Source organism: Lepidochelys olivacea (assembly GCF_965140295.1).
Source record: "Lepidochelys olivacea isolate rLepOli2 genome assembly, chromosome: 26".
Lineage (NCBI taxonomy): Eukaryota > Metazoa > Chordata > Testudines > Cheloniidae > Lepidochelys > Lepidochelys olivacea.
The window spans coordinates 13,707,083-13,734,929 of NC_140436.1; the positions used below are offsets into that span (position 1 = coordinate 13,707,083).

The 27,847-nt window shown below is 64.4% G+C and overlaps 2 protein-coding genes across 3 annotated transcripts; one reads left to right on the forward strand and one right to left on the reverse strand.

Moving 5' to 3' along the window:
- Positions 1 to 4,563: 4,563 nt before the first annotated feature.
- LOC311513334 (matrix metalloproteinase-17-like) lies at positions 4,564 to 15,934 on the forward strand. Of its 2 annotated transcripts, XM_084615073.1 has the most exons (11): positions 4,564 to 4,911; positions 6,226 to 6,621; positions 7,111 to 7,243; positions 8,125 to 8,290; positions 9,828 to 10,111; positions 10,218 to 10,394; positions 10,842 to 10,932; positions 11,831 to 11,913; positions 12,815 to 12,967; positions 13,296 to 13,553; positions 13,855 to 15,934. In XM_084615073.1, exons 2-11 carry the CDS (start codon positions 6,436 to 6,438, stop codon positions 14,139 to 14,141), a joined length of 1,818 nt encoding a protein of 605 aa, XP_084471199.1. In that variant the 5' UTR covers positions 4,564 to 4,911; positions 6,226 to 6,435; the 3' UTR covers positions 14,142 to 15,934. The 2 variants fall into 2 exon arrangements, with proteins under 2 accessions (XP_084471199.1, XP_084471200.1); XM_084615074.1 differs by lacking the exon at positions 4,564 to 4,911 and having other exon boundaries at positions 6,145 to 6,621.
- Positions 15,935 to 16,085: 151 nt separating this feature from the next.
- CAPG (capping actin protein, gelsolin like) lies at positions 16,086 to 27,461 on the reverse strand. The gene is made up of 10 exons (XM_084615075.1): positions 27,299 to 27,461; positions 25,862 to 25,896; positions 25,497 to 25,669; positions 24,238 to 24,392; positions 23,811 to 23,978; positions 23,164 to 23,313; positions 19,795 to 19,887; positions 19,410 to 19,542; positions 16,665 to 16,753; positions 16,086 to 16,261 (listed from the first exon to the last, which is right to left on the reverse strand). The coding sequence occupies exons 2-10, from the start codon at positions 25,882 to 25,884 to the stop codon at positions 16,196 to 16,198; spliced, it is 1,050 nt and encodes a 349-aa protein (XP_084471201.1). The 5' UTR covers positions 25,885 to 25,896; positions 27,299 to 27,461; the 3' UTR covers positions 16,086 to 16,195.
- Positions 27,462 to 27,847: the final 386 nt, after the last annotated feature.

A 27,847-nucleotide genomic window follows, 5' to 3' on the forward strand; every position in this document is an offset into this window, starting at 1 on the left:
GTTTGCACCTCCTGCTGCCCCCTGGCACAAAGGGGCCCCAGTGCAGATGGCTCAGGCCCTCGGCCTGCGGAGGCCTCTGGGCCTGCACCCCCTCTTAGTGCTTCTTGGGCCGCCGGTGACCCTGCAGCCTGCACCCTGGGGCCCTGATATGGGATTCCCCTGCTGTCTGCAGGGTCCGTGTGGGGGGTGCCCGGGCTCCCTGGCTTGGCCTCCCCACAGGGAGGGGCCCCCCTCAGCCAGGCGGCACCTAATGCGTTTCCAGCCAATGTGGCTATCAGCTCGCGTTGCTGCAGGGCTGGCTGGCGCCCACGCAGTCCCAATCCTCTTAAAGGGATGAAGTGGCATAATCCGGCGGGGGCAGGGCATCCCCCTTCCCCCTGCAGGGGTTCAAACATCTGGAAAGCCACGGCCCTCCCATTGCAAAGCCTGGGGCGATTCTCCCGGGCGGGGAGGGAGCTGGCAGCCTGGCTCCATCTCTCTGCTTCCCCTCCTGGCAAGCCGCATGGGGTGGGAACTGAGGCCGGACGCAGCTCGTTGCAGCCGTGGCCACTGCATCCTTGCAGGCACCCCCCGGCCCAGTGTCTTTCTGACCAACAGCTGCTGGCTCTGCTGCTGGAGACCACGGCCCGACGCACAGCTCCCCGCAGCATCCCCCAACCAACTACCAGAGATTTCTGGCCCTAGATCTCCTGCCCTGGGATGAACTCGGGGCTTGGAGCAGCTTTCTTCAGTGGCATGATTCTGTGTCCCCCGCCCCCACGGTAACCCCAGCTGGGATTTTCAATCTGGCTTTCCAAGTCCCAAACTGTCATAACCTCGCCTAATCGCCGTTACTCTTCAGCTCCCTGTCTGCCCACGCTGCTGTCCAGCCTGGCCCCGGCCCTGCCGCCCCCCTCCCGTAGCCCAGTGCCCCCTCCTCTCCCTGCCGCCCCCTCATGTTACCCTGCTGCCCCCTGCTTGCCCTGCCCCCCTTCCTCTCCCTGCTGCCCCTCCCGTAGCCCAGTGCCCCCTCCTCTCCCTGCTGCCCCCTGCTTACCACTCCCTCATGTACCCCCAGTGCCCCCTCCTCTCCCTGCCAGCCCCTCACTTAGCCCAGTGCCCCCTCCTCTCCCTGCTGCCCCCTGCTTGCCCTGCCCCCTTCCTCTCCCTGCTGCCCCTCACGTAGTCCAGTGCCCCCTCCTCTCCCTGCCGCCCCCTGCTTACCACCCCCTCATGTACCCCCAGTGCCCCCTTCCTCTCCCTGCCAGCCCCTCACTTAGCCCAGTGCCCCCTCCTCTTCCTGCCGCCCCCTCATGTTACCTGCTGCCCCCTCACCCCTCCCTGCCCCCCCCACGTATCCCTACAGTCCCCTGCTCTCCATGCCACCCCCTCCTCTTCCTGCCGCCCCTCAGGTATCCTTGCTGCCCCCATACATGTCTCTCCTTGACCCCCTTCTGCCTCCCCCCCCCCCGTCTCTCTGCCGTACCTGCTGCCTTTGCTCTACCTCCCCTCCACCCCCGGCCATCCCACCTGCACCCCGGCCCCTTTCTCTCCCCTCTCCCAGGAGGCCACGGGGCCCGCTCCGTCCCTTAGGTGCCACCTGCGACCACGCTAGCTAAACCACGCGTCACTCTGTGTGTGGACGGTTTGAAGCTGGCTCGGCTCCGTCCGGTTCGCGCTGTAACCTCCGGCAGGAGCAAAGCAGGGAAAACCGTGAGGGGTTGCATTGCTCCAGCCCCTGTGGGGTGGGGGCACCATAGCAGGAGGGCGTGGATAGTAACTGGGGGGGGGGGTTCTACCAAGGGGCAGTGGGACCCCAGGGGGATACGCCCTAGAGAAGGGGAAGAGGAGGAGAAGGAGACGCATAAAGCAGGGAAAGAAAAAAAAAAAAGCAAGGAAAAGAAACGCCCGCTGGGAGATGCAGCCCAACAGCTGCCCTGTCCCGGGTCCAGGCTGCCGCCCCCGCAAGTTCCCCCCACCCCATCCCCTTCTTTGTTCCTGGTGGCCTGGACGTTTCGGATCAGTGCCGGCGCCAGGAGCAGCCTCGGAGCCAGATCGCTGACCTGCTGCATGTGGGGATCTTCCATTGGGCCCCCATTAGCTTCCTCCTGAGCCCCCTGTCCCGGGGAAACTCCCCCCACTGCTCTCCCATGCGCACCCTGCCCATTGGCCCTGTTTGAGCCCCCTGACCTGGAGGGACAAAAGGCCCCCTAGCCCCCTGCTCCCTCCTGCCCTGGGGAAAGCCCCTCACTGTCCCCCATGAGTCCCTGGCCCTGGGGAAAACCCCTCACTGCTCCCCCATTTGCCCCCTGCCTGGAGGGACCCCCCCATTGCTCCCTGGTGGTGTCCTCCTCCCCGGAGGAACCCCCTATCCTGGATGAGTCAGGGAAGAGCCTTTCCCGGTTTCCATGACGCTCAGTTGAGGTTGATATTTTGTTGGGTTGTTTTGTACGGAAATCCCCAGCGAGACACAAGGCCCCCATAGTCCGCGTCACCAGGGGAACGACCTCGGGCCCAGCCGGGCAGAAGGCGCCTGGGAGCAGAGCAATGGCTGCATTGTTGGCTCCCTTTGTTCCTGCGCGGAAGTTGGTGGGACTCCACTCGACCCCCTGCGCCCAATATAGCAGCCCCCGGGCCTGGGCTTCCTGAGTCACGGGACCCCCGTGCAACCTCTCGCAGGGTCCCCAAACGTTACAATGCCTGGGGTCTGCTCAACAGGGCCGGGAGAGGTGCCCTCCCCCCCGGCATGTGGGAGAAGCTAGAGATGCTGTGCCTCATTTCATCGGGGAGCTGCCTAGGGAAGGGGAGGAGGAGGGCAGGGGACCCGGCAGCCTGATGGTGCCAGGAGGAGAGCCAAGGAATTGATCAGGCCTCTCCCAAGGGGGGAATCCGTTCCCATTAATGTAAGTAGCTGGGGGCTAGGGAATTGCCATCACTCACAGCGGGAATGTGCCCCCGACCACAGAGCAGGGCAGAGTCGTCCCCAGCCATCTCCCCTTCAGATCAGGTTCTCCTGGCTCAGATGGGTTCACGCTTGGATCTCATCGCTCTGCGTCCCGGCCAGCCCCAAGTCATGAGTCAGGTGGCAAAACAATCCGGGGATTGGCTCAAAACACATGCAATTTTTTAAAAATAATCACGAAGTGTCAGGGTCTTTCTATTGGCCGTTGGGTTACGTGCCTGTCGGGGTCAAACTTTCCTCTGCAATCCGGAGAGCTAGGAGCTTCTTTTAAAAAAGGAAAGCTGAGATTCCCACGTGACCACCTGACTCCAGGAGCTGGGGCTTTAAGAGAGTGAAACTGGCCATCACATCAGGCAGGCAGGAGCACTGCCTCCTAGAGGGACAAGGGGATATTGTAGAGTTTCCCCAGCCCTCACTGGGATTCTCTCACCACAACCTGCCCGGGCAGAGGTGGACGAATGCTTTCCAACCCTCACAGCCATGTTTCTCCCCATTTCACAGATTTCCAGGCCAGCAGGGACCGCTGAGATCACACAGTTTGAGCTCCTGCATAACTCAGGCCGGAGACCCTCCCCGGTGGCTGCTGCATCCGACTCACTAACTCTTGGATGAGGGAGAGCGGATCTTTTAGAAAGAGACCTCCAGCCTTGATACAAGCTCTGGGTCTGAATAACGAGGCCAGGCCTTCCTGGGGCCGTGCCTCTCCTCATGGCTCAGAATCCGAGCCAGAGAAACCGAGACTCCTGCGGATGGGAAGGCACCCCCAGGGGGACATGGGGCACCCCCAGGGGGACATGGGGCACCCCCCCACACACACACTAGCACAGCATTGACTTTGTCGTCTGGTAACCCACCCCTGATCGACAAGCTCCAGTCAGAGCCTTGTGTTTCCCCAGCAACGCCGGTTCCAGCCCCTCGCTCGGGAACTTGTCCCCTCGCCCAAGGGGGAGTCAGCACTGTTAAGCTTTCTTCGGGCTCCAGCTAGATTTCCTCCACTTTGGCAAAGGCTGGTGTCTCGGGTGAGACCCACTGCGTCTCGCCAGGACATGGCCCCCACTCCTCCCCAGCAGGGACCCCTCACTGGCTGCCCTACAGCCTTCTCCAGGCCGAACGGGGGCCCCAGGGATGCTGGAGCAATTTGTATCGTGGGGGTGCTGACAGCCACTGAACCGCACTGTAAACCCTGCATATGATGGAAACCACTTCAAGCCAGGGGGTGCTGCGGCCCGACCCCCCCACACCCCTAGTCCCAGCACCTAGGCCAGGACCCCACCCAGGCCTCCAACCCAACAGAGCTCCACTGATCACTGCCCCGGGTTTCTGGGGTTTTAGACAGCTGTGTCTTCAAGTCCTCACCCTCCTGGCTACTGTCCACACAGACCCACCCACCCACCCCTGCGCACTCCCCATCCTGCACATACATCCACCCCTGCGCCGGCTCCTCGCCCCGAGTCTGCGGAAGGCAGGTGACCCTCCCCGGCCGGGGTGAAGCGGGTTTGGGTTGGGGGGCAGCCCCAGGGCCGGGAGGGGTGGCACACGGAGAGAAGACAAGGGGGAGTGTCGCTTTAAGCCGCTCCCGGACACTCCCTTCCTCCCAGCCGGCCCTCGCCCTCCCCCGCAGCCCCGGCCCCGGCGAGCGGCTGGTGCGGGACGGAGGGTCCCGGGATCAGCCTCAGCCCCAGCCCCGGGGAAGGAGACGCGGCGCTGGGGCAGAGCAGAGAGAGCGGGCTGGGCTCGGCCCGGGGGAGCCGAGAAGGGGAAGCCGAGCCCCCGCCAGCAGGGCGCGGACCGGTTCCCAGCGCCGCCCGCGGGCGCAGGGCGCTTTGGCGAGCCGGGCGCTGGGGGCGCGGAGCCGGGGACGGCGCATGGGGGGCTCCGGCCGGCCCCAGGCTCGGGGAAGGGTAGCGAGCGGAGCGGGACCCTGCCCACGGGAGCGCCCCGGGGGAGCCCGGCTGCAGCCTCGGGACCAGGTGAGTGAGAGAGGGGAGGGCAGCGGGGCGAGGGGGGAGGCCGCATGCCCAGCCACCCTCCAACCCCCTCCCCGCCCCGCCAGAGCGATATCCCCTGCGCCCCGCCTACGACCCTCCCTCCATAGTATCTCTCGCTGCATGTCTGTACAGCGCCTGGCACAGCCCTTCGCTCACTCCCGCCTACAACAGGACAGTCTGTCAGGAGACGTAGTAAGTGAGAGTAAAGCCATCCCCACTGGCCACAAGCCCCCAGCCGGAGACTCGCTCTGTTAGGTAATGACCACACACCCACACCTCCTTTGTTCCTTAAATGCAGCTGTGTCTGGGTGGAGCCTCACCGCCCTTTCCAGGGGGGTTCAGGACTTCAGTTTTGGAAGCTGGGTCCGCCTGCAGCACCAGGAACCGGGGGTGCCTGGAACTGGGGGTGCAGCCACGCCCCCGGCTTGAAGTGGTTTTCATCCCGTATACAGAGTTTACAGTTTGGTTCAATGGCTCTCAGCACCCCCACTCTACGAATTGTTCCAGCCCCCCTACCCCTACTACCAGGCTGAAGGGCCTTCCCCACCACCCACAGGGCAGCACCGCCCCATCACTGTGTGGGGGCGCCGGGGCCTGCACTGACTCAGAGGGGAGAGCCCCCCCGCTATGGATTGTTCCTAATGAGTCACCCGTGCCCCCTAGCCCGGCACTGTGGTCAGCGCCAACTCAGAGGGCAGAGTGCTCCCTGGGCGTGGGGGACCAGCTCCCATTCCTGGACCAACATAGCCCAGCCCCGCTGCGTCTGGGATGCCTGGCACATCCCTCGGCCCACGCTGCAGCGTGGAGTGGTGAGGCATGGCAGGAGCCGGGTACGCAGGCCTGGGGGGCGGGATGCAGGAATTGGGGCTGTCCCGGGATGACAAGCCAGCTTCCTGCCCAATTCCAAGCTTGGGGGTTCTTTCCTGTCAAAAGGGGGCAGAAAGCAAGGCCAGTCATGGAGGTCTCCCAGCCTTGGAGCGGAGAGCAGCCTTGGACTGGGGTGTCCCCAGCTCGGGGAAAGTGTCCTGGAGTTTGCAGAGGCGGGTGGCAGCAGGGGGGGGCCCTCATGTAATGTGGCACCTCAGCTAGTTACACCCTGTTTCCCCCTCCCCCCCCCCCGCACCAAGCTGGGGATGCTGGACGCGGCAGCTGCCCCGGTGGGCCGGTGTCACGTACCTGGCATCTCCCAGGCCTGGCTGTCGAGTGTCACGTCACTGGAGCTCAGGAGTGGCCCCTGGACGCTCCCCGGCTGAGCAGGGCTCCCAGCTGGGTCTCTCTGTGCCATCTCCCACCCAGGAGGCCAGGCTGTAGCTGCAGAGATGTCGGTGTCCCGGATCCCGGTGCCCACGCGGAGGCTCCAGGCAGCAGGGATTCCAGCTCCCCGGCCCAGAGGCTGCGCTCGCTGCAGGCTTGGCAGATAAAGCTGCCGAGACTGGGAGCTTCGAGGGCCCCCCGTTGCGGATCAGGGCCGTCTGCCGTGCAAACCAGGCCCGGTGCGGGAGGCGCATGGAGGCTGGAGAAGCGCCTCTGCCCGGCAAACACCCCATGGAGCCGCAGCGCCGCCCGGAGCTCAGGCGAGAGACGACGGCGCCCCCCGTCTTGGCACCGGGGGTGCTGCTGCTCCTGGGGCTAATGCTGCCTGCCAGTGCCCGTCCTGTGCCCACCCCGGTAGATGAGAGCGGGGAGGTTGTGGTGAGTCCCACACAGCCGTGCGTACGGGGCTGGGAGGGGGACCCCGATCTGTCCTCTTGACAAGGTTCACTGGGCCTCTGCTTCCTTCCCCAACCTCCAGCTACCCGAGCGGCTGCGGGGGAAAGGGGTGTGGGGGCCAGGATCTCTCGCAGCACTCCCACCCTGCCCCCACAGCTCTGCTGGTGCCCCTCAGTCCCGACCCGCAGCCCCCTGTTGTCCCAGCCCTGGGCACGCCACTTCGGTGTGGACGCGATGTGCGGACAAATGGGCATTGCTGTCTCGAGTCAAGGTTCGAACCCGGGCCGGGAAGGGGGTGGGGCCTTTGCTCTCCCCAGGGAGCTGGTCACTGAGGGGAGAAGTTTCTGGGGTGCCCAGCTGGGCCGGTCGGTGTCTCAGGCGGGGCACCAGGGCCAGTGGCGCCGAGAAGCCGAGCGGGCCGGGTGCTTGTGACGGTGTCACTCTCCCGTCTGTGCGTGTGCCCCTTGCCAGGCCTGGCTGACGCAGTACGGCTACCTCCCCCACACCGATCCCGTCACCGGCCAGCTCCAGACTTGGGAAGCCGTGACCAGTGCCATCCGCGTGATGCAGCGTTTCGCCGGCGTCCCCGAGACTGGGATCCCAGGTATGCAGAGCCTGCACCCGCCTGCAGCCCCCCAGGGCCCCTCCGTCGTCCCCGCCTGCAGCCCCCCAGGGCCCCTCCGTCGTCCCCGCCTGCAGCCCCCCAGGGCCCCTCCGTCGTCCCCGCCTGCAGCCCCCAGCGCCCCTCCGATGTCCCCGCCTGCAGCCCTGCAGACGCCCATCACTTGTGACAACCTGCAGTGTTCCAGCCAGCCGGCAGCCCCAGCCCAACCATCACCCCGATTACACCCTGCCTTGGCCCCCACCTGCAGCACCTGGACCCCCATTTTCCCTCTACAGGCTCCCCTCCTGGTTCTCTCATATCCATCTTCTTGTCTCCACCAGCCTCGCCTGCATCTGCCAACCTGCTCCCGGCTGCCTGGCAACCCCTCTGCATCAGCCCATCCTTGCCCCCAGCGGCTACCCGCCCCACTCTGTTAAGGGAACCTCCAAATTCTGTCTGTCTTGTCCGGGATCCACCTCTCAGCTGGGAGACTCTGGCTCCTTTAACCCTCCCCTGCCACGCTGCCCTGTCGGCCCAGACGCTGCCCATGGGCCCCCTGGATGGGATTCATTGCTGGGCCCCCTGCCTGGAGGTTGAGGGAAAGCAGCAGGCTCACCAGGACCCCTGTGATCCAGCTCGTGAGCCAGCCAGTGCCCCCCTTCACGCCAGCCCAGGCCTCTGCCATAGCTACAGGGCGATCCTTCAGGGGCACCGGGGGCCCAGGCGGGTGCAGAGCGGGCTCTCCCCTAAGGCTGTTCTCCAAGAGGCAGTCTGCCTGCAGGGCTCGCTTCGCCCCCAGCTGAGAACTGACAGCTCTGTGCACTGCTGCACTCTGACCTGCCGGCCAGTGACGTGCCTGTGTTTCCCGCCGCCTTGCCCAGACGATGCCACGCTGGCCCTGATCCGGACGCCGCGCTGCTCGCTGCCCGACGTGCTCCCGGGAAAGTTGCTCGAGAGGAAGAACGGGAGGCAGTGGCGGAAGAGGAGGAAAAGTCAGGGCAGGCGGAGTGCAGGCCTGGCTTGGACCAAGAGGAACATCTCCTGGAAGTAGGTACCGACCCGCCCTGGCGGCCATCAGATCCCTGCTCCCCAGCTGGCCTGGGATGTGAGGCCAACACAGACCCGCCAGGGCACCTTGGAGCAAACCTCATGGCTAGTCACCCAGGGCATTCCAGGGCCACTGCGTCTCGTGGGGTGTAACTCGGCCAGGCTGCTCAGAGACACGCTCAGCGAAGTGTGTTAATCAGGGATTGGCTAAATAAACCCCTCTGGCTCTCCTAGCCCTAATCCAGCGCTGTCCAAACTCTCACACTCCGGTAATGAAATTAACAAGGGCTCCAAAAGGCTGAGCTACTGAACGGGGTTTTTAAACCTGCCCCTAACACAAGACCCACCCCCAGACACCCCACAGCCAGAGGAAAAGTGGACAGGTAGGAAGAAACAGATCTCCAAATAGCAGTGGCTAGAGAATGGGGAAGGGGGCATGGACAAAATGTGTATAAATCAACCGGGCTGAGTGGTGTTCTTGGGAGTTAAAGGAAATTGGCTAATCAATCCGTTGCATTCGCGAGCAATTAGTGTTGGGGAAGTTGGAAATGGAGAGGTGGGGGGTACAAGCCAGCTGGAACAAAGCAAACCTGGGGGCCGAGTCCTCTGAAAGGGGTAGGAACATCACCTGGCAGGTACAGAGACCGTCAGCTCTTTGGTGCAGGGGCTGCCTTGGCTTTTAGCTCTGTGTTTGAGCAGCGCCTGGCACAGGGGGGTCAGGTGATGCTGAAGTGGGAGCTGGGGGTTGGCGTCAGCTGGGGGAGCCGGGAGCCGACGCAAAGGGTCTCGGAGAGGTTAGACATGCAGGCAGGAGATGACAACCAGCACAGTATCGCACGGAGACGTGCAGAGAGGCCTGCCCAGCAGTGCCCGTGGACGCGCTGAGTGGAAAACCAAGGGCTTTGATCCGCAAGAATCCACGCTGGTTTGCCCACAAGGCCCTGGGCTTTCCCTGTTAAATGCCAGAGACGCGAATGGACCCAGGAAAATGGAGACAGTGACACCAGGGCCTTCGCCCATATTAGGGGGTGCAAAACTGCTGGGTCTCAGAGCTGCTAGCTCGCCCCCGGTGCACGGGCTGCTTCGGGTTCACCCTGGTGCAGCCCCCCACGCCGGTGACAGGTCCCCCCTCGCTCTCGCCACCTCGCTCGCGTGGATTGTTGCTGCAGGAAGCAGAGGCACCTGCTGGGCTGCACTTTCGCCCCACGCCCGAGCAATGGGGCACCGGCGGAGCTGTGGGGGGGGGCGGGAGCCGAGGACGGGGCTGGCAGGGGATGCGGGTCAGGAGTGAGGGGCACTGGCGGAGCCTGGGGGGGTGGGGAACCCAGGGCTGGGCTGGCAGGGGCTGTGGGTTGGGATTGAGGGGCGCTGGCAGAGCTGGGAGGTGGGGAGCCTGGGGTTGGGATATCAGGGGCTGTGGGACAGAGTGAGGGGCACGGATGGCTCACCCCCAGCTGGTTTGTGGCCGTGTCTGTTTCCTGACCGTGGGGCTGGCCCCGGTCCCGCTGGGCCCCTCTCTTGGCGCTCCGCCTGGCAGGGTGAAGACGTACCCGCGGGAGGCGCGGCTCAGCCGGGAGACCATCCGCGCGCTCACGCACTACGCGCTGAAGGTGTGGAGCGAGGCCGCCCCGCTCACCTTCCACGAGGTGGGTGGATCCGGCGCCGACGTCTCGGTGGAGTTCCTGCACCTGGACCACCGGGACGGCTACCCCTTCGACGGGCCGGGGGGCATGGTGGCCCACGCCTTCTTCCCCGGGGACCCCCAGCGCGCCGGCCACGTGCACTTCGACAGCGACGAGGACTGGACCTTCCGCTCGCCAGGTGGGCCCCGGGACAGGGAGGGGGCGCCCCGTCTGGGCAGGGCCTGCCCGCCTCTCCCCCCCCCATTAGTGCCAGGCTCCTCACTCCCCCCCTGTCCCCCTTGCAGATGACTACGGGACGGATCTCTTTGCTGTGGCCGTGCACGAGTTTGGTCACAGCCTGGGCCTGGCGCACTCGCCCTCCACACGCTCCATCATGCGCCCGTATTACCAGGGCCCGGTGGGGGACCCGCTGCAGTACCAGCTGCAGGCCGATGACCGTGCGGACATCCAGAGGCTCTACGGTATGGCCCGGCGGGGCAGGACTGGGGTGGGAGCCCTCTCTGCGCGGCCCTAATGCCAGGCTGCGTCTCCAGGACGGTCTCCAAGCCAGAAGCCCAGGTTTTGTGCCCAGCTGTTGCAAACAGGCCTCTGACAGGGGACTAGCACTGGGGGGGTGGCCGATCCGGCAGGTCTGTGTCCCATGCACCGAGCGAGCCAGTGCTCAGCGTCAGCCAGCCAGCGCTGGATGAGCTGAACTCGGAGCTCGTTTTTGGGGTGCACTGCCGTCTCCCAGGAGAGCAAGCAGTGTGGATAAAGCAGCTGTCGGGGTGGGGCTCGGAGCGGCTGCTGCCCAGCGAGGCTGCACTGACCCGCAGCTCGTTGTGTGGGGCTGAGAACTAGCTCGGTGCAGGATGCGGTGGCTGGGCTGTGGGGAGGCTGATGGCCACGTGCTCTCACCCCGCATCCAGGAAGCCCTGTCCTGCATTCCACAGAGAAGCCGGAGGCATCGTCGCTGCTCCCGGACCCGCCGTCCCTGCCCCACGACTTCCCTGCCTTGAGGTGAGCCGAGACCATCCCTTTTCCCTCCCCACCCTGCACTCAGACCCACGGAGCATCACTGCCCCCTCACGCGGGTGTGGGCCTGGCCCGGCTGGGATCCCAGGGGTCAGCTAGCAGCTCCCGCTGTCCCCGGCGGGTTCCGTGGGGTACCCAGTTCATTCAGAACCGGGGAACCCCTGGTTCTAGGCCTGTGTGCTGAGCGGCCCCTGGGCGAATCTAGAGCCAGGTGAATGAGCAGCACACTGGCAAATGAAAGTCGGTGACAACACGTGCTGCAGACACCTAGCAGGGTCCTGTGTTAACAGCATCCACTCGGGAAAGAGACCTGGGCACCCATCTCAGAGGGGTTCAGAGAGGGGTGAGGAAAACTCTTTCACACAGCGTGACGAGCCCGTGGAACTCCTTGCCACAAGATGTCAGTGAGGCCAAGAACTCCGCCGGAATCCAGCAGGGACTGGGTATTTCTGTGGATAAACTGGACTCTCCAGAGTTATCACAGTTAAGGGTTATAATGTTTTTGGAAGGTCTCATAAACCTGCCCATCTCTAACGACTGGAGACCTAAAGTAGGGGACAGATTGTCCCCACCTGCGACTGCGGGATTCCTACACCTCGGGACACAGGGCGAGATGGACCTTGGATCTGACCCCGTCTGGCAAACCTAGGCCCCCGTGGGGTTTGCAGTTGGGCTGTCAGGTGGCAGTGGGGCTAGCGAGGTGCAGAGCACATGCGGGGCCCCATGGGGGGACCGGACACAGGTACAACCTCAGCCCCAGCCTCTCTGCCAGGCTGGGGGTATTTCCGCGGCTCTGCCGGCGGGCAGAGGTTCCCGGACCCCGTGGGAGGGCCGGAGGGGAGCCGACCGCCTGCCGCTGACGCGCTCCCCGCTGCCGTGGCAGGTCGGAGAAGGAGTTCCCGGATCGCTGCTCCTCCAGCATCGACGCCGTCGCCCAGATCCGCGGGGAAACCTTCTTTTTCAAAGGTCTGTCCCTGCGCGTGGGGGGTCGGCCCACTGAACTCTGGGGGGGGGGACCAGCCAGCTCCCTCTGCCCCACACGCGGGGGGACGGGGACGCTGGTATTATGGTGTAGGGGGGTGATCCCGGCGCCGGTGGGACCAGCTGCCTCTTCGCCCTGTGGCGGGGGGCAGCTCCCCAGGGGAAAGCCGTGGGTCAGGCCTGTAAGGGCACGACCTCCGGCAGGGAGCATGCTCCCATGCCAGGGGGGTGGCGCTGCCGGGGGTGGGATGTGGATGGGGTGCTGTGGGGAGGGCATCCCGGCGAGTGAGGGGAGAGACAGTGTGGGGGTTCCCTTGTGCCCCTGCCCTCCTCCCCTCACCCGCCTCCTCCCTGCCCCAGCTGCCCCTTCCCTCCCTGTTCTCTCGGTGGCCCCCAGCCCTCGCCCCGTGGGGCCCCCGGCCTGGCTGCTGTGCGAATAGCCCCATCCGCCTGGCAGCCCTGGGCCGCCCCCGGGCCTTCCCCAGCTCCCAGCAGGCAGGAAAAGGCCCCTTGTCCCTCCGTTCCAGGGCGCAGGCCCTCCTCCTTGTGCCCCTGGCTTGGGAGAGGCTTTTCCCGAGGGGCAGGGGGGCTGAGTCTGCCCCTGGCCGAGGGGCTCTGCTCAGAGCCACCCCAGCAGCCCTGCAGCTGCCCCCATGCAACACCCGGGCGCGAGGGGCTGCCCCAGCTTCACCTCTGGGTGCTGGCCATGCCTGGCCAAACCATGCCCGGCGCGGGGCCCATCTCCCCCCCGGGCCTCTCGGCGCTGCACTGCCAGGGGCTTTCCTCGAATGGGGGCCCCGGCTGTGGCATCCGCTCTCCCTGGCCTGATGCCGCTGGGCACAGGGGGCAGCCGCTAACCGCCTGTCTCCCCCCTGCCCCGAGCCAGGTCAGTACTTCTGGCGTCTGACCCACGAGCGACACCTCGCCTCCCTGCGCCCCGCCCTGAGCGCGGCTTTCTGGCGAGGCCTGCCCCGCAGCCTGGGCAAAGTGGACGCCGTTTACGAGAGGCACACGGACCATCGGATCCTCTTCTTCAGCGGTGAGAGCCGGGGGCACGGGGCAGCAAAGTGACGGGCACCGCAGGGCCAGCCGGGGCATGGCGAGGAGCCGTCCTGCGCCCTGGGGGAGGAACGCACCCTCGTTCTGCCCAGCCACCCCCCAGCAGCGCACACCGGGCACCCTTGGGTGGGGCTGCAGGACAATCACAAACGATCCCCCTGCATCTCATCATCTCCTGGGGGTCGGAGCTGAGCGGAGAGGCCTCGGCAAGGGAATGGGGCCGGTCCCCCAGCTGTCTCCTGTGCCCCGTCTGCTTCCTTCAGCACCAGGCTGCCTGGCGTTCGCTCACCGCCCCCCCTCTCCCCCAGGGCCCCTCTACTGGGTGTTTCGGGACAACGGCGTGGAGGAGGGGTACCCGCGCCCCGTCACGGACTTCGGCCTGCCCCAGGGGGGAGTGGATGCCGCCTTCTCGCGGCCGCACGATCGGAAAACCTACTTCTTCAAGGGTGGGCTGCAGTGGTCCTACGACGAGGCCCTGGGGCGCATGGACGAGGGGTCCCCCACCCACACCGTGCTCGGGGGGCAGCTCCCCACCCCTGTGGACAACATGCTGAGTGGGAGTGATGGTGAGTCGCCCCCCTTGCTCCCACCCCCTGCCTCGTGGTGATTCAGCCCCTCAGTTCCTGCGTGTTAAAGGGGACCCCCCCTGTGTCCCATGGAGACTCCCCAACCTGTCACTCTGCCCCCCCCCCGGGTAAAGGATACACCCCCGGGCCCTATAGAGACTCCCTGCTCTGTGTCTCCAGCCCCCAGTCCCTGCGTGTTACAGGGGACCCCTTGTGCCCTGCCCTGTCCCTCAGCCCCTCTCCCCCACCCTTTAGTGGTTCGCAGAGCCCTGACGCACTCGTGACGCCTGTCTCCCCGCAGGAGAGGTCTACGCCTTCAAGGGCAGGCAGTACTGGAAGCTGGAGTGGCATAGTCTCAAGCTGGAGAAGGGCTACCCTCGCTCCATTGCCAGGGACTGGCTGGGCTGCACCGGGGAGCTCTCCCCGCCGCTGAGCGCCCCCACCGGGCCCCCCACGGGAGCCAAGCTGCAGCCGGACTGGCGGGGCCCCCCGCTGGAGGTGGAGCGCTGCGTGTGCCCCAGCTCAGCCCCCCGGGCTGCGCTCGCCTGGCCGCTGGCCGCCCTGCTGCTGCTGCGGGGCCTCGGCTAGGCTGGCAGCCGGGGCCGTCCCCGGCCTGCGGACTAACCCTGGAGGCAGCAGGCCAGGCCAGGGCGCTGCTGGGGAACCCTGGGGGTGGGGGGCGCGCCCCCGAAGGTCGGCGCTGCAGGCCGGGTTCCGGTGCAGGGGATCTACAGGGGTCCGAGGCCTGGGCACCGCATCCCGGCGAGTCAGGGCGTGCCCAGGGGCGGCCCGCGGCGCTCTGTCTGCGGGCAGTGGCATGGGACGGGTCCCCGGGTGAGCGGCCCGCTAACCGCCCGCGGGGGTAGAGCCGGGGCGGGAGCACAGGCCACCTCCACTCGCTCGGGGAAAGTGCTTGTCCCTCTCCCCCGACGGCCTTCAGCCCCCCATGGCCGGGCGGGCGGGCGCCCAGATGGCCCAGCTGGGCCCGCGCCAGCCAGGGCCTGGCCTCAGCACCTCGGCCAGGGCCTGTCAGCTGCACCCAGTGCAGCGGGGCCGAGTGATGGGCCCTCCGTGATCCACTGACGATGATGCCAGCTCCTGCCACGGGGCACCAGCTCTCCATCGCCCTGACTTCACCCTCCATTACCCCAGCTCTCTGTCCCCTCAGCTTCCGTGTCCCCATCTCCCTGACCCCCCCGAGCTCCCATTGCCCCAGCTCCCCCCCCTCCAGGCCCCATCTTGCCTCAGGTGCCCCCGGCCCTGACACGGGGGGCAGGAATGGAGGGAGGCGGGGGGGGATGCTCTACTCCAGCTTAGCTTGCAGAGCAGGAAGCTAAATTATACACCAGGTGCCCGGGGGCCTGGGCCTGCCCCACACCCTGCCAGCTCCCAGCCGGCCTCTGTGCTCTGGTGGTGGTGCTCGGCACCCGGGGGCTGTGTGTTCCCGGCAGCGAGAGAAAGTCCCTGCCCCATGAGCACTGCTAGCCCCCTCCCGCTTCCTCCGGGGCCTTCTCCGAGTCCCGTGAAGCCGCTGGCCCCCCTGCGGCACTGTGCAAACAGCCCCAATGTGCCCAAATGACCCAGGAGCCCCGAGCAGCCGCTACTGCCTGCCCCAGGATGGGACCCAGTCCTTCACCCTCCTGCCCAGAGGGGACTTCCTCCCTCTGGCCCTCCCGTGGGGTGGCAGGGTCGAAGGGGCCCCGGGGACTGCACCCTACTAGGGCAGAGCCTGTATCTGCTCAGTGCTTCTCTTGCCCAGCCCGACCCCTGCTGGGCCAGTGCGTTTGCACCCCCGGCCATGTCCCCGGGGCTGCCCTCCGGCCTGGGGGCAGAGGTGAGGCCGGGCACAGGAGCGTGAGGCCCAGAGCGGGAGCAGCCGAGAGCCAGCACTCCTGTTAGAACCATGCCAATGGCTTGGGGGCCATCTCCGGCCGGGGTCCCTGGCCCCATAGCAAGCCCCCCGTCCCCTTTGAAGCATCAGAGAGAGTTCAGAGACAGGCCCCCAGGCTGCAAGGGGCAGGTCTAGAGCAGAGAGCCCTATGGCCTCCGGGTGCCGGCTGCAGCCTCCCACAGGCACCCACAGCAACCGAATGTCGCTGGACTCTGCTCAACCCTGCCCCGCCTTCCCCATGAGCTCCCCAGTGCCCATCCCCTCTCTCCGGCCCCTCTGCCTTAGCCCGCATCTGCTGAGCGGCCGTGGCCTCCCGCAGTCCTCCCCTCGCAGGATCTCTCCGGCATCCGGTGGCCAAACCCCGCTCAGCCTCTTCCCAGCCGGGAGATGCTACATGAGCTCCTTCTGCATCAGTGCCTGGGAGACGCCCTCTGATCCCTCGCTGGGGGACCCCTCGCTCCCCACGTCCCTCCCCATGGGCGGCTGTCGTCCCTCAGGCCTGGACTGGCGTGCATGCTCCCTGCGGCCAGGAGCTGCCAGGGCTGAGGGGGGAAATGGCACCATGCCCCGTTCTGGTCCTTGCCCTTCCAAATCTCTCGCCCCCCCGCACGGCCGCCCCGCTCAAGGGAAGGAGGCGAGAGGAGGCAGAAGGGGCCCGTGCGGGTCCTTTAATGAGATGCCTGGTGGCTACAGAGCGGAGGGCAGGCCCGTAGATGAAGCAGCGCCGGGTGGCCTGGGGCAGGCTCCGGGTTCACTTCCAGCTTGCGAAGAACTGCTTGAAGAGGGGACTCTCACGGCCCTGGGGCAGGATCTCCACCTGCAGCAGAGAGAGGGATGGATGCCGGTGAGGCAGGGCGAGCCCTGTGCTCCTAGCATGAGGTGGGGGGCACGGTGGGGTCCCAGAGACTCCCCCCATGCATAGGAGGAGAGATCTGCCTTGGGGTGAAGGGCCCTGGGCACCACCTCTGTGCTGTCTGTGGGGGGAAGCCAGGCCGAGGTGGAGAGCCTGGCCCAAAGATGCCCTGATTTTATAGGGACAGTCCCGATATTCAGGGCTTTTTCTGATATAGGCACCTATTCCCCCCCCCCCACACACACACACACTCTGTCCTGATTTTTCACACTTGCTGTCTGGTCACCCTACTGGCAGGGAGCCCCCCATCATCTCCCCATTTCCCTCCCGCCCCCCAGGAGCCCGCCGGGGCCCAGCGCTCACTCACCTGAGTCTTCGGGGAGTATTTCATACGGGAGATGAAATCCTCAGCCACTTTCAGGGCTGCCTCCCGTTCCTGCTGGTTAGCTTTGCGACCTGGGAGGGAGGCAGGGAAGGGTCAGGGCAGCTGATCCCCCGCACAGAGGGGACAAGTCTGGGGGGACAGGGCTGCGTGCTCCGCTGAGCACCCCTGGCACTGGGGGAGGTGCCCAGGGTCCGGTGCTAACCCTGGGCAGAGTGACCGTGGGGCAGACGCAGACGGCAGGGAGCCGGAAGGGCCTGGGATGGAGAAGAACGGGCCAGCTGGGAAGGAGCTCCTGGGGGAGGGAGCAGGGCCGGCAGGGTCCCTGTGTGCAGATCATCCTGGCTCCCTTGCTGGGGACTCAGCCAGAGCAGGAAGCCCAAGTGGGCGGAGGGAAAAGCCCATGCAGGCAGAGGGCAGGGTGGCCGGGCAGTGAGAACGCAGCCGCGGTGCCTCCATCCATGGCCCCCGCGCTGGGCTGTGAGCTCTGGCCAGCACGGGGATCAGCCCCGCCAGCCACGGGGGCAGAGCTCGGGGCGCAGAGAGAGCGGGAAATGCCCTTGTGTGGCCGTTCCCGCAGTGCACCGGGCTGCCGCATGGCCCTATGCCGGGAGCGCCCGCCGAGAGCCGAAAGCTACGCAGTGATGCCCGAGACAGTGACCCGCCTGATGGGCCGGTGCCATGGCTGAAGCGCGAGAACGGCCGCCGTTTTCCAGAGCAGCTAGGCCCAGATCCTGAACGGCATCCCAGCGCCTACCTCCCATTGACGTCAGTGAGATAGGTGCCGAAATCCCTTGGGGGATCTAGGCTAGTGGGGGGCGGGGGGAGCTACACGTGGCTCCGTACCCGCTCCACATATTTAGGCTGACTGGAAACCCAGCCCCCTTGGAAGGCAGCTCCAGATGGGACCCCAAGGAGGCTTCGGAAAGCCTGGGCTGTTGGCGGTGGGCGCGGGCCACACCTCGGAGGGGAAGGTGGCAGAGGGGCTACGCTGGCTCTGGGCGAGGGCTCAGTGGGCAGCTAATGGGCAGGACAGGAAGGGCGAGTGGCAGGGAAATCCCAGCCCAAGCCTTCCTAGAGACAGGGGAACCCGCAAGAAACTGACTCGTGAGGGGTTCGGCCAGCTGGCTCCCTGCGGGTGGGCCAGGACGGCTGGGTAAGTTCACGCAGTGGCATCCGTGCTCTGCCCTGCAGGCAGCTGGGAGCCCCCCTGCCTGGTGCCAGCTGCCACAATACATGAAAGCCGGCTGGGTGTGCCCTGAAAGCTGCTTGGTGCAGGGGTGTCCTGCAACGGGGAAGGGGGGCGGGGTGAGCGGGAGGGGAGGTGGGCCTGCGGGCTAGGGGGTGGGGGTGGGGTGAACGGGAGGGGAGGTGGGCCTGCGGGCTAGGGGGGTGGAAGTGGAGGGTGGGCGAATCGGAGGAAAGGTGGGGCTGGGAGCATGGCAGGTGGGAAGGGGGGTGGGAGTGGGGCTGGGTGTGGGGTGAATCAGAGGGGAGGTGAGGCTGGGGGCATGGCGCATGGGAAGGGGGTTGGGGGTGGGGTGAACGGGAGGGGAGGTGGGGCTGGGGGCTAGGGGGGTGGAAGTGGAGGGTGGGCGAATCGGAGGAAAGGTGGGGCTGGGAGCATGGCAGGTGGGAAGGGGGGTGGGAGTGGGGCTGGGTGTGGGGTGAACGGGAGGGGAGGGGAGGCTGGGGGCATGGCGGGTGGGAAGGGGGTGGGGTGAATCAGAGGGGAGGTGGGGCTGGGGGTATGGCGGGTGGGAAGGGGGCCGGGGGTGGGTTGAACGGGAGGGGAGGTGGGGCTGGGGGCTAGGGGGTTGGGAGTGGAGGGTGGGCGAATCGGAGGAAAGGTGGGGCTGGGAGCATGGCAGGTGGGAAGGGGGGTGGGAGTGGGGCTGGGTGTGGGGTGAATCAGAGGGGAGGTGAGGCTGGGGGTATGGCAGGTGGGAAGGGGGGTGGGGTGAATCAGAGGGGAGGTGGGGCTGGGGGTATGGCGGGTGGGAAGGGGGCCGGGGGTGGGTTGAACGGGAGGGGAGGTGGGGCTGGGGCCTAGAGGGGTGGGAGTGGAGGGTGGGGCGAATCGGAGGAAAGGTGGGGCTGGGGGCATGGCAGGTGGGAAGGGGGGTGGGGTGAATCAGAGGGGAGGTGAGGCTGGGGGCACGGCGCATGGGAAGGGGGTTGGGGGTGGGGTGAACGGGAGGGGAGGTGGGGCTGGGGCCTAGGGGGTTGGGAGTGGAGGGTGGGGCGAATCGGAGGAAAGGTGGGGCTGGGGGCATGGCAGGTGGGAAGGGGGGTGGGAGTGGGGCTGGGTGTGGGGTGAACGGGAGGGGAGGGGAGGCTGGGGGCATGGCGGGTGGGAAGGGGGTGGGGTGAATCAGAGGGGAGGTGGGGCTGGGGGTATGGCGGGTGGGAAGGGGGCCGGGGGTGGGTTGAACGGGAGGGGAGGTGGGGCTGGGGGCTAGGGGGTTGGGAGTGGAGGGTGGGCGAATCGGAGGAAAGGTGGGGCTGGGGGCATGGCAGGTGGGAAGGGGGGTGGGGTGAATCAGAGGGGAGGTGAGGCTGGGGGCACGGCGCATGGGAAGGGGGTTGGGTGTGGGGTGAACGGGAGGGGAGGTGGGGCTGGGGGCACCCCCCACAGGAGGCTCGCTGGTACCGCCCGGGCCCTGGGCCGTGTGTCTCTGCCCCCCTGCAGAGCCAGCTGGCCCCTGGCGGGCCGGCCATGCCCGGTACCTTTCCACACGTAGATCTTGCCGCACTGGCCGTTGTCCAGGACGAAGCAGTCGTCGGTGCAGAGCAGGCCCTGGCTGAAGGGGCTGCTCCCGGACATCTTGGTTAGGTTCATCTTCCCCGTCGCGTCCGACACCTGCCGGGGCCAAGGAGAGGCGGATCCCTTCAGCGCCTTTCCCCCTACGCTGCCGAACCCACCCCGGGGAGCCCAGCCCCTCACTCAGCACTCAGCCCTGTTCCCCAGCTGCCCCACAACCCCCCCAGCCTGCAGCCCCCTCAGCCTGCAGCCCCAGCCCTGCTCCCCAGCGCCCCGCTGCGCCCAGGCTGTGGTGGGGGGCTCTGCCCATGGTGGGGCAGGAGCTCCGGAGATGGGGTGGGGAGCCCTTGCCTTATAGAGAGCAGCCGCCCCTGCGTTCTTCTGATCCGCCGTGACATCCTCCTCGGGGCTGCCCTGCCTCAGAGCGGGCTTGGGACCCAGCACCTAGGGAAAGGGGAAATCTGTCAGAGCCAGCGCTGCCCCGGTGTTTTCCCCAGGAGTTGAAATGGGGGGCAGGGCGTTCAAATGCACAGGGCGGGGGTCAGGGCCGATGAGACCGTGAGGGTGAAGGTGGGCTGTGTGACACCACAGTAAAAACTGAAAAATGTTTCCTGACCATTTAATTTGTGTGATGATTGAAAAATCAAATAAAAGCCGGCTCCTCAAGCCTCCGACGAAGCACGACGTCTACATCCTTCTTGGTTTCTTGTTATAATTTTGCACAATTCCGTTAATGAACTTCTTGAATGTACTGCGTCCATCTCTGGTGGCTTCTCGTGTGTCGGGTACTTCCAGTCCTTCCACTGATACGCTCGTTAGTTCATTCCCAGGATCAGGCAGAAGGCGACGTCTTTCAGAGCACAAAATGCTAGTCGATGATGAAACAGGACGCTCGACTGTCACTGTTGTGACTGGCAGGAGCAAGAGATGAATTCCTGCTTCTCTCAGCCCAGGAAACAGAGCACAACGATCGGGTCGAGCCACTTGTGATGGTAGAAAAGAAGTTGAAGTCAAATCTTCATTCATTCGTCGTGTGATATTCCACTGTGTGTTCGAATTCTCTGTTCTGCCCTGAGCACACGGCAGCCCCATGGCTGGTAGAGCCTCACTCCACTCAACTGTCCGTGTTTTATAAGACAGGGATCTGTAAAAGCTACGGAGAGGGTGAGTAGAATCTCGAAGTCGCTGGTGTCGATTTTTAAGAATCAAGTCTGTGTACTTTTTCAGTTGTCTTAACAAACACTTCTTGTCCTCTTCACTTAAGGATTCAATATAAATGCCTTCATTACTCAACTTCCGGACTGAAGTCTTTGCTTCTTCCAGGACTTTTCCAATGGGTAGCTCTCTGGTTGATCCAAATGTAGCTTCTCTTGCTGGACAAAGATCTACGACTGTTGTAGCAGATGCCTGGATGGCATTGTTTAATGACCCAAGTGGTTTCAACAGTAGACTTACAAGAGAGAGAATGGCGATAGTCTTCTGTGAATTTAGTAGCAAAAGTAATCCACCAGCCTCACTACTTAGATCCATCCCATTTTGGAAGATACTTTCCAAAGCCAGTAATAATGGCTGGAGTAATTTTAAGACAACAGCCAAGGATCGCTCATGAGAAAGCCAGCGGGTTTTCCCAGGTTGGACTAATTTGAACTTCAGTCCCAGTGTATCTTCTATATTGTCCAAGATATTCAGTCTTTTTGGACTCTTGCTGAAAAAAGAATATAATGAAGACATTAAATTTATAGCTTTTTAAATGTCTTTTGAAGAGTCTGGAGCTCGTCCTAGCGCTAGTTGGCGTAGATGGCCTCTGCAGTGTGTATAGGAGAGACCAGGGTTACGCTTTTCTCTGAGCAAAGCTTGTGCTCCACCATGTCTTCCAGAGACGTTTGCAGTTCCATCAAATGCACAAGCAGCCATCTGTCTGGGGTCCAGTTGACAAGCATTTAACTCTTCTAAGATGTGGGTTGTCACAGATGCAGCCAATCTGTCTTCTATCACTTGAACATCTAGAAATGCATCTACTGGCCTACCGCTGACCTCAAGATAACGTACACAATGACTTAATACTTGATGCCCATTTGCATCGGTGCATTCATCAGCCAGGTATGCAATTTTTTTGAATGCGGTGAGAGAGGTCTTCACTTTTTCAACTGTTGAGTCTTTCACTGTTGCACCGCATGCGTCTAGCCAGTCCGTTGAGTTTCTTGCAGAAAGACAGTGAGCGTCTGCTGGTCTTGGTTGGACCTGGGGTTCAACTGCAGGATGAACAAGTGACCATGCACTTAACATTGTCACTCCAGTTTGCAGTGTGCGGTATCTCTTGCTTAATAGACAGTAGGATGCCGCAGCCATGTTTGTCTGCATGAACTGTGTTGTGTCTTAACACACTGTGTTGTCCAGCTTTCTTAACAGCCCCATTAACACTCACCGGTGTTGTCCTTGGTGGAGACCCAGTGGAGACTCAAAGTTCAGAGCTGCTTTCACGTGAGTTCACCTCCCAGGTGGGGGGCAAGAAGGCACCTCGCTCATTCCTTCAGCTACTCACTGCTCGCTCTGGCCACCGTTGTTCGTTGTGCCACCGTTCACTCCATCGCTCTGTTGCCCATGGCCCTGCGCCGTCACCTTCGGCTGCCACCTGCCGCTGTGACCTCTGCACGTTGGTCTCTTGAGGTTCCACCCAGCTCTCCGTGATTTCAGCCGAGCTCGCAGTGGGGGGACCTCGCGGCGAGTGCAGACTGGGCCGTCTCTGCCACAGAAACACTGTCCCACGGCCGGTCTGAGCGCTTCGACCTGATTCTCAGTGATTTCAGCTGCAGTGGTCACTTAACAGAACAAAAGACTCTCTATGGAGCCTACTCAGCTCTGTCTTTAAACAGTGGAGAGGGGCAGGTCAAATCATACTTGTGCCTCAGACAGACCATCAAGCAAAACACCTGCCCCCACCCTCTCTCTCGATGGCCTCAGTCAGCACAGGCCAAGTATGGTTCTACTTTACTCAGACAATAAGAACAACAACATTTCATCTCCCCCCCACATTCAAGTGATTTGTAAACCAACCCCGGCCAAAATCTATCACTTGGGCAACACAGCTCTGTTTGCTGGATACCTAGGTAGATGAGGTGTGACTGTAAATACAATCTGGTCCTGAAGCCTTTCCCCCCACCCCATCACGAGCTGTCAGGGAGAGCTCATTTCGACTTTGCTCACAAATCATCCTTTGAAATTATTAGGTGGGCCCTGCAATTATGTACAGTGCAATTATGAAGGCACTGACATGGTCATAAAAACAACAGCTGTACAAGGAAGCTCGTCCATGTTCCTACTTTTCTAATCTGTGATCCTTTTTCAGATACACGTCTTTTATCATACACTGGATATGCTTTTAAAGTGTGTACTATTAATGTTTCAATTTCAATTCACATTTCCAGACAATCACTAAACTGGCAACACTGCATGTAACTAGTTCACAAAACTAGGGGGGAGTGGTGTTAGGGAAATTCAGGGGGGGTAAACACCCCCATAGTGGGGGTGAAGGGAAATCCCTGGCTGCCACCACATGTCTCCAGCCCACTCCCTCTGCCCCCAAGCTGGGCTTCACCCGGTGACCTGCCCCCCAAACCCCGGCTTCATCCCCTGCCCCCTCCCCAATCCGAGCCCTCCCTGGATCTGCCCTGGCAGGACCAGAGCAACAACAGTCCCGCTTCCAGCCCTTCACGGCCAGACCTGGATCATCTCGGGCGGCTCCTCCCCGTCGGACACGATCTCCACCCGGGCCTTGCCCTGCCGCTCGCTGTCCCGGATGGCCAGCGCCAGGTCCCGGGCCTTGTTGCGCTCCAGGATGTTGGATGTCTCACCGCACCACGTGTAGATGGTCTGACAGGAGAGAGGGGCATGCCTGGAAATCCACCTGCCCGCCAGCACCCCGGCCTACCTACCTCACCCCCCGCCTGCCAACCTCCCTGCCTACCCACCTCGCAATGCCAATGCCGTCACCTGCCAGCGCCTCTGCCCGCCTGCCCCATGCGCACCCAGCCCCCCCACACCGGCCAGTCCTGGGGCTAATGCACCCACCACCCACCCTGGCCGATTCCCCTCCACCTCCAGGTGCCAATGCACCCTCCACTCACCCTGGCCGATTCCCCTCCACCCCTGGGTGCTAATGCACCCACCACCCACCCTGGCCAATTTCCCCTCCACCCCCAGGTGCCAATGCACCCTCCACTAACCCTGGCCAATTCCCCTCCACCCCTGGGTGCTAATGCACCCACCACCCGCCCTGGCCAATACACCCGGCTGTGAATACAGAAATATGCCTCCATTCACAGCCAGGCCTGTGTCTGCCCAGGCCCCTGCCCCCGGCGTGGTCTTACGTCGTCCAGGTCCAGGATGAAGCAGTCCCCGGTGTTGTAGCTGGCCCAGCTCAGCTCCCGCTCGGTGGCCCGGATGTTTTTCTTGCCCTTCACTTGGTAGAGTTTGCGGATGGGCCCGGAGCTCCGGCTGGACTGGGTTTTGTGAAAGGCGGACTCCACCCCACCCTCCTGAGGGGCAGAGACAGAGAGGGGCCCTGAGCAGCAGCCGGGCGGGGAGCACAGGGACTAGCTGGGGAGGTGGGGGGCAGATGGAGCAGGCCAGATTGTGGGGGTGAGGAGGGGAGGCAGGGGCTGACCCCTGGCAGAGCAGGTTGAGGGGTCGAGGTGGGGAAGTAGGGCAGGCCTGGGGTGATGATGAGGGGGTCAGATGGGGCAGGCTGGGGTTGGGGGGGCAGTTGGGGATGTGGGGCGGGCCTCTCCCCGGTACCTGGTACTTGATGCCGTGGGGGAAGTACTCCATGAAGACATCGGACTCGTTGCCCTGCACCTCGCGGTGCTGGACGGGCCGCTCGCCCAGCAGGGTGTTGAGGTGGGTGGAGAGCACGGCGCAGGCCCCCTGCTCATCCCGCGTGGAGCTCTGGCCTGGGTGCGGTGGGGGAGGAAGAGCAACAGCTGAGCTGCTACCCAGCTGGCAGGGGCCCCGGGCACGGCGCCGAGGTTTGCCAGGGGTCCAGTTTTCGACCAGAACACCCCGTCGAAAAGGGACCCTGGCGGCTCCGGTCAGCACTGCCGACTGGGCTGTTAAAAGTCCAGTTGGCGAGGGGCTGGCAGGCTCCCTGCCTGACTCCACGCAGCTCCTGGGAAGCAGTGACATGTCCCTTGGCTCCTAGGCGGAGGGGCGGCCAGGGGGGCTCCGTGCACTGTCCCTGCCCCGAGCACCAGCTCCGCAGCTCCCACTGGCCGGGAACCGCGGCCAATGGAAGCTGCAGGGCTGGGGGCAGCATGCAGAGCCCCCTGGCCGCCCCTCCACCTAGGAGCCAGAGCGACATGTCGCTGCTTCCTGGGAGCCACCTGAGGTCAGCACTGCCCGGAGCCTGCATCCTGAACCTCCTCCCGCACCCCAACCCCCTGCCCAGCCTGGAGTCCCCTCCAGCACCCAGACTCCCTCCCAGAGTTTTCACCCTGCACCCCCTCGTGCACCCCAACCCCCTGCCCCAGCCTGGTGAAAATGAGGGAGCGAGTGAGGCTGGGTGAGAGCGAGCGATGGAGGGAGGGGGGACGGAGGGGGGGAGGCGGAGCCTCAGAAGGGGCGGGGCCTCGGGGTGGGGCCGGGGTGTTCGGTTTTCTGCGATTAGAACATTGGCAGCCCTGCCGGTGCCCCTTGGCACCAGGGCTGGCTGCGCCGTGGGCTGGGAGCCCTCCAGGGTGGCCAGGGGGCCTGGGCTGATGTGCTCAGCAGGGAGCCTGAGGAGCCTGAAGTCCCCTCCCCCCATAACGGGAGCCCCCGGGGGGGCAGGCACTGCCATGCCAGGGAGTGCGGCGAGGGCAGGGACCAGAGCCCGAGCACAGGGCCCCTCGCTTGGCCCAGGCTGGGCACTCACTCCCTTGCCAGCCCAGAAGGGCAGCTCCGGGCCCTGGCACCCTCGGCTGGGCCATGGCCCCAGCACCCCGCTTCTCCCCTCCAGGCTGCCTCACCCACAGGGCTGGCCAGGGGCCCGCGCCGCCATGCCGAGAGCCGGCCCTTACCGATCCAGATGTGCAGGTTGGCTTGCTCCTCCGGCCCGTTGTGCAGGACCAGGTAGGAGTCCCCCGAGTAGAAGACGCCCTTGGACTCTGCCGGGACCGGCACCGGCTTCATCTTCTCCACCCGCCAGATGTGCAGGCCAGGCTGGTTCACCGAGGCATCGAAGGGGGAGCCGCTGCCGGAGCGAAAAGGGGCTGGGGTGAATCCGGAAGGGGGGGCTTAGGGGGGTAGGGGCAGGATGGGGGGTAAATCCAGATTAGGATGGATACGGGGGAAGGGGATCGGGGTAACTCCAGGGTGTGGGGCAGGAGTTGGGGGTAAATCCAGGGGGTGGGGATGGGGGGACTCGGGGCGACTGGCTCGGTACCTTTTGGGGATCGCCGTGTACATGGTGTCAGGGCCCTGGGGAGAGAGAGGAGCTGGTTAGCATTAGGGCTGGGTGGACAGAGGGCCGGGCACAGCCTGGCTCCCTGGCCAGGAGGTGCCGGTCATGCCGGCGGGTGAGGGCTCCTGCCCCGTGGCGGGGCTGGGGGCTGCGGGCCCCTCCCGGCCTGCACACCGAGATGGTATCAGAACTGGTTTGGCTGCTGCTGAGTCATCCCCAGCCTGGCAGAGGAAGGAGGAGGTGGGGCTGGGCGTGTGGGTGCAGGGACCCCCACATCGGGGTGGGCGCTGGCCCAGAGAAAGCAGCCCCGCCCCCCCGCCAGTGCTGGCTCTGGCGAGGCAGGGCCGGGCGTGCTGGGTGTCATTCCCTGGGGGCTCTGACATCCTTCCACACGCCCACTCCCTGTTACTTCACAGCCCACTGCGGTCAATCATGTGTCGCGTTTCTCATCTGCCTGCCCCAGCCGCTGCCCAGCTCCGCTCCGAAGGCTTCTTCATCTCCCAGCCATTTGCCATCCTGCCGAGGGGGGCCGGCTGCCAGCCCCAGAGTCGGCTCCCCACACCCGCTCCCACCAGCACCCCTGCCTCCTGGTGCCCTCTGCCGGGCCCAGCCCATCCCCGCCCGCCCATTGCACAGAAGCTTTGGCTCCCTGCTGAGCTGGACTCGAACCCGGGGCCCTTGGCTTTATGCCCGTCCCCGAGCTGCACAGCCCTGGAGCCAGTGGCTGTCTGCAGCCACCCAAGGGCACGGATGCCAGGCTCACCACGAAATCCCCGCTCATCTGCTGCGGTGGTGCAGCCTGGCCCGCGATGCCAAGCGTTGCATTGCTGACCACGGGGCTGACCACGGGGCTGCCGAGCCCCAGAGCCCTGGCCGAGCCGCCCTCCTGGCGGTGCTCCCCTGGCAGTGGTGGAGCCTGCCCTCATTGCAAGCCAGGCCAACTGCCCCCAAACCCGGGCGTGCCCCCCATTGTCGGTAGACTCAGCACATGGTAGAGCTGTCCAGGGACCGTCCTGTCCCCGCTATCACCGCCATCCCTCCAGGATTATGTCATGGGATTAAACCTCCAGGAATATGGCCAACCCACACTGGCAACTGGAGTCCCTCCTGACTGGGACAAGGCCCAGCGGGGGACGCTCGCCCTGATCCTGCGTGGCCTGGGGGAGTTGGGCTCCAGTGCTGAGCTCCCTGTAAGTGACAGGACGGGACACACCCCGGAGAGGCGTCTGCCTGGCGATTCAGCGAACAAGCCAGGCTGCCAGGAAACACTTTCTCGTGCCTCTGCCCGGATAAGCCAGCCCTGATCCCCTGCCCCGCTCACAGCACTGGGTGAGAGGAGTCCACCCCCTCACGCTCCGTTACTGCCTAACGAGGCCTGCGATAAACAGGAACAGGCAGCGGAGGAGCAAAGTTACTCACCGGACGACTCGTCAGCCTCTATGGCAAAACCTTTCGCTGCAGAGTTTAAAATCAGATTTCCTGGGAGGGGCCATCCCTCGCCCACACCCTGTTCCTCTCCGGCGCCTCGCTTCTCGGTGGCTGCAGGGGAGAAGGAGAATCCGGCACGGCTGGGCCAGGGACTCGTCCAACTCCTGACCTGCCCCCCAGCCCGCCAGGGCCCGCGCTGGGCGTAAGGAGACCAAGGGATTGGCAGCTCAAGGGGGCCTCCGTTCGCTTTTCATGATTGTTGTTTTCATAAGCACTTGCCTGGTTTGGTATTTTACTCGTTACATGCTTCAGCCCCGGCGGCGGGGCCCTGGGCAATTGCAGGCCCCCCACTTGCGACCCCCGCCCCAAACTGGTCCCGCGACCCCCAAGTCAAGAAACGCATCTTTAGAAAGGGAGCTGTTGTACAATGTCGTGATTGGCGACTTTGCCGCGAGAAAGGGCTGGCGACATGGCTTGTAATGAAGGTTTAATTGTTATTTCTTTCCAGTGCTGTCCATTTCACTGACTGTGGACTGGTTA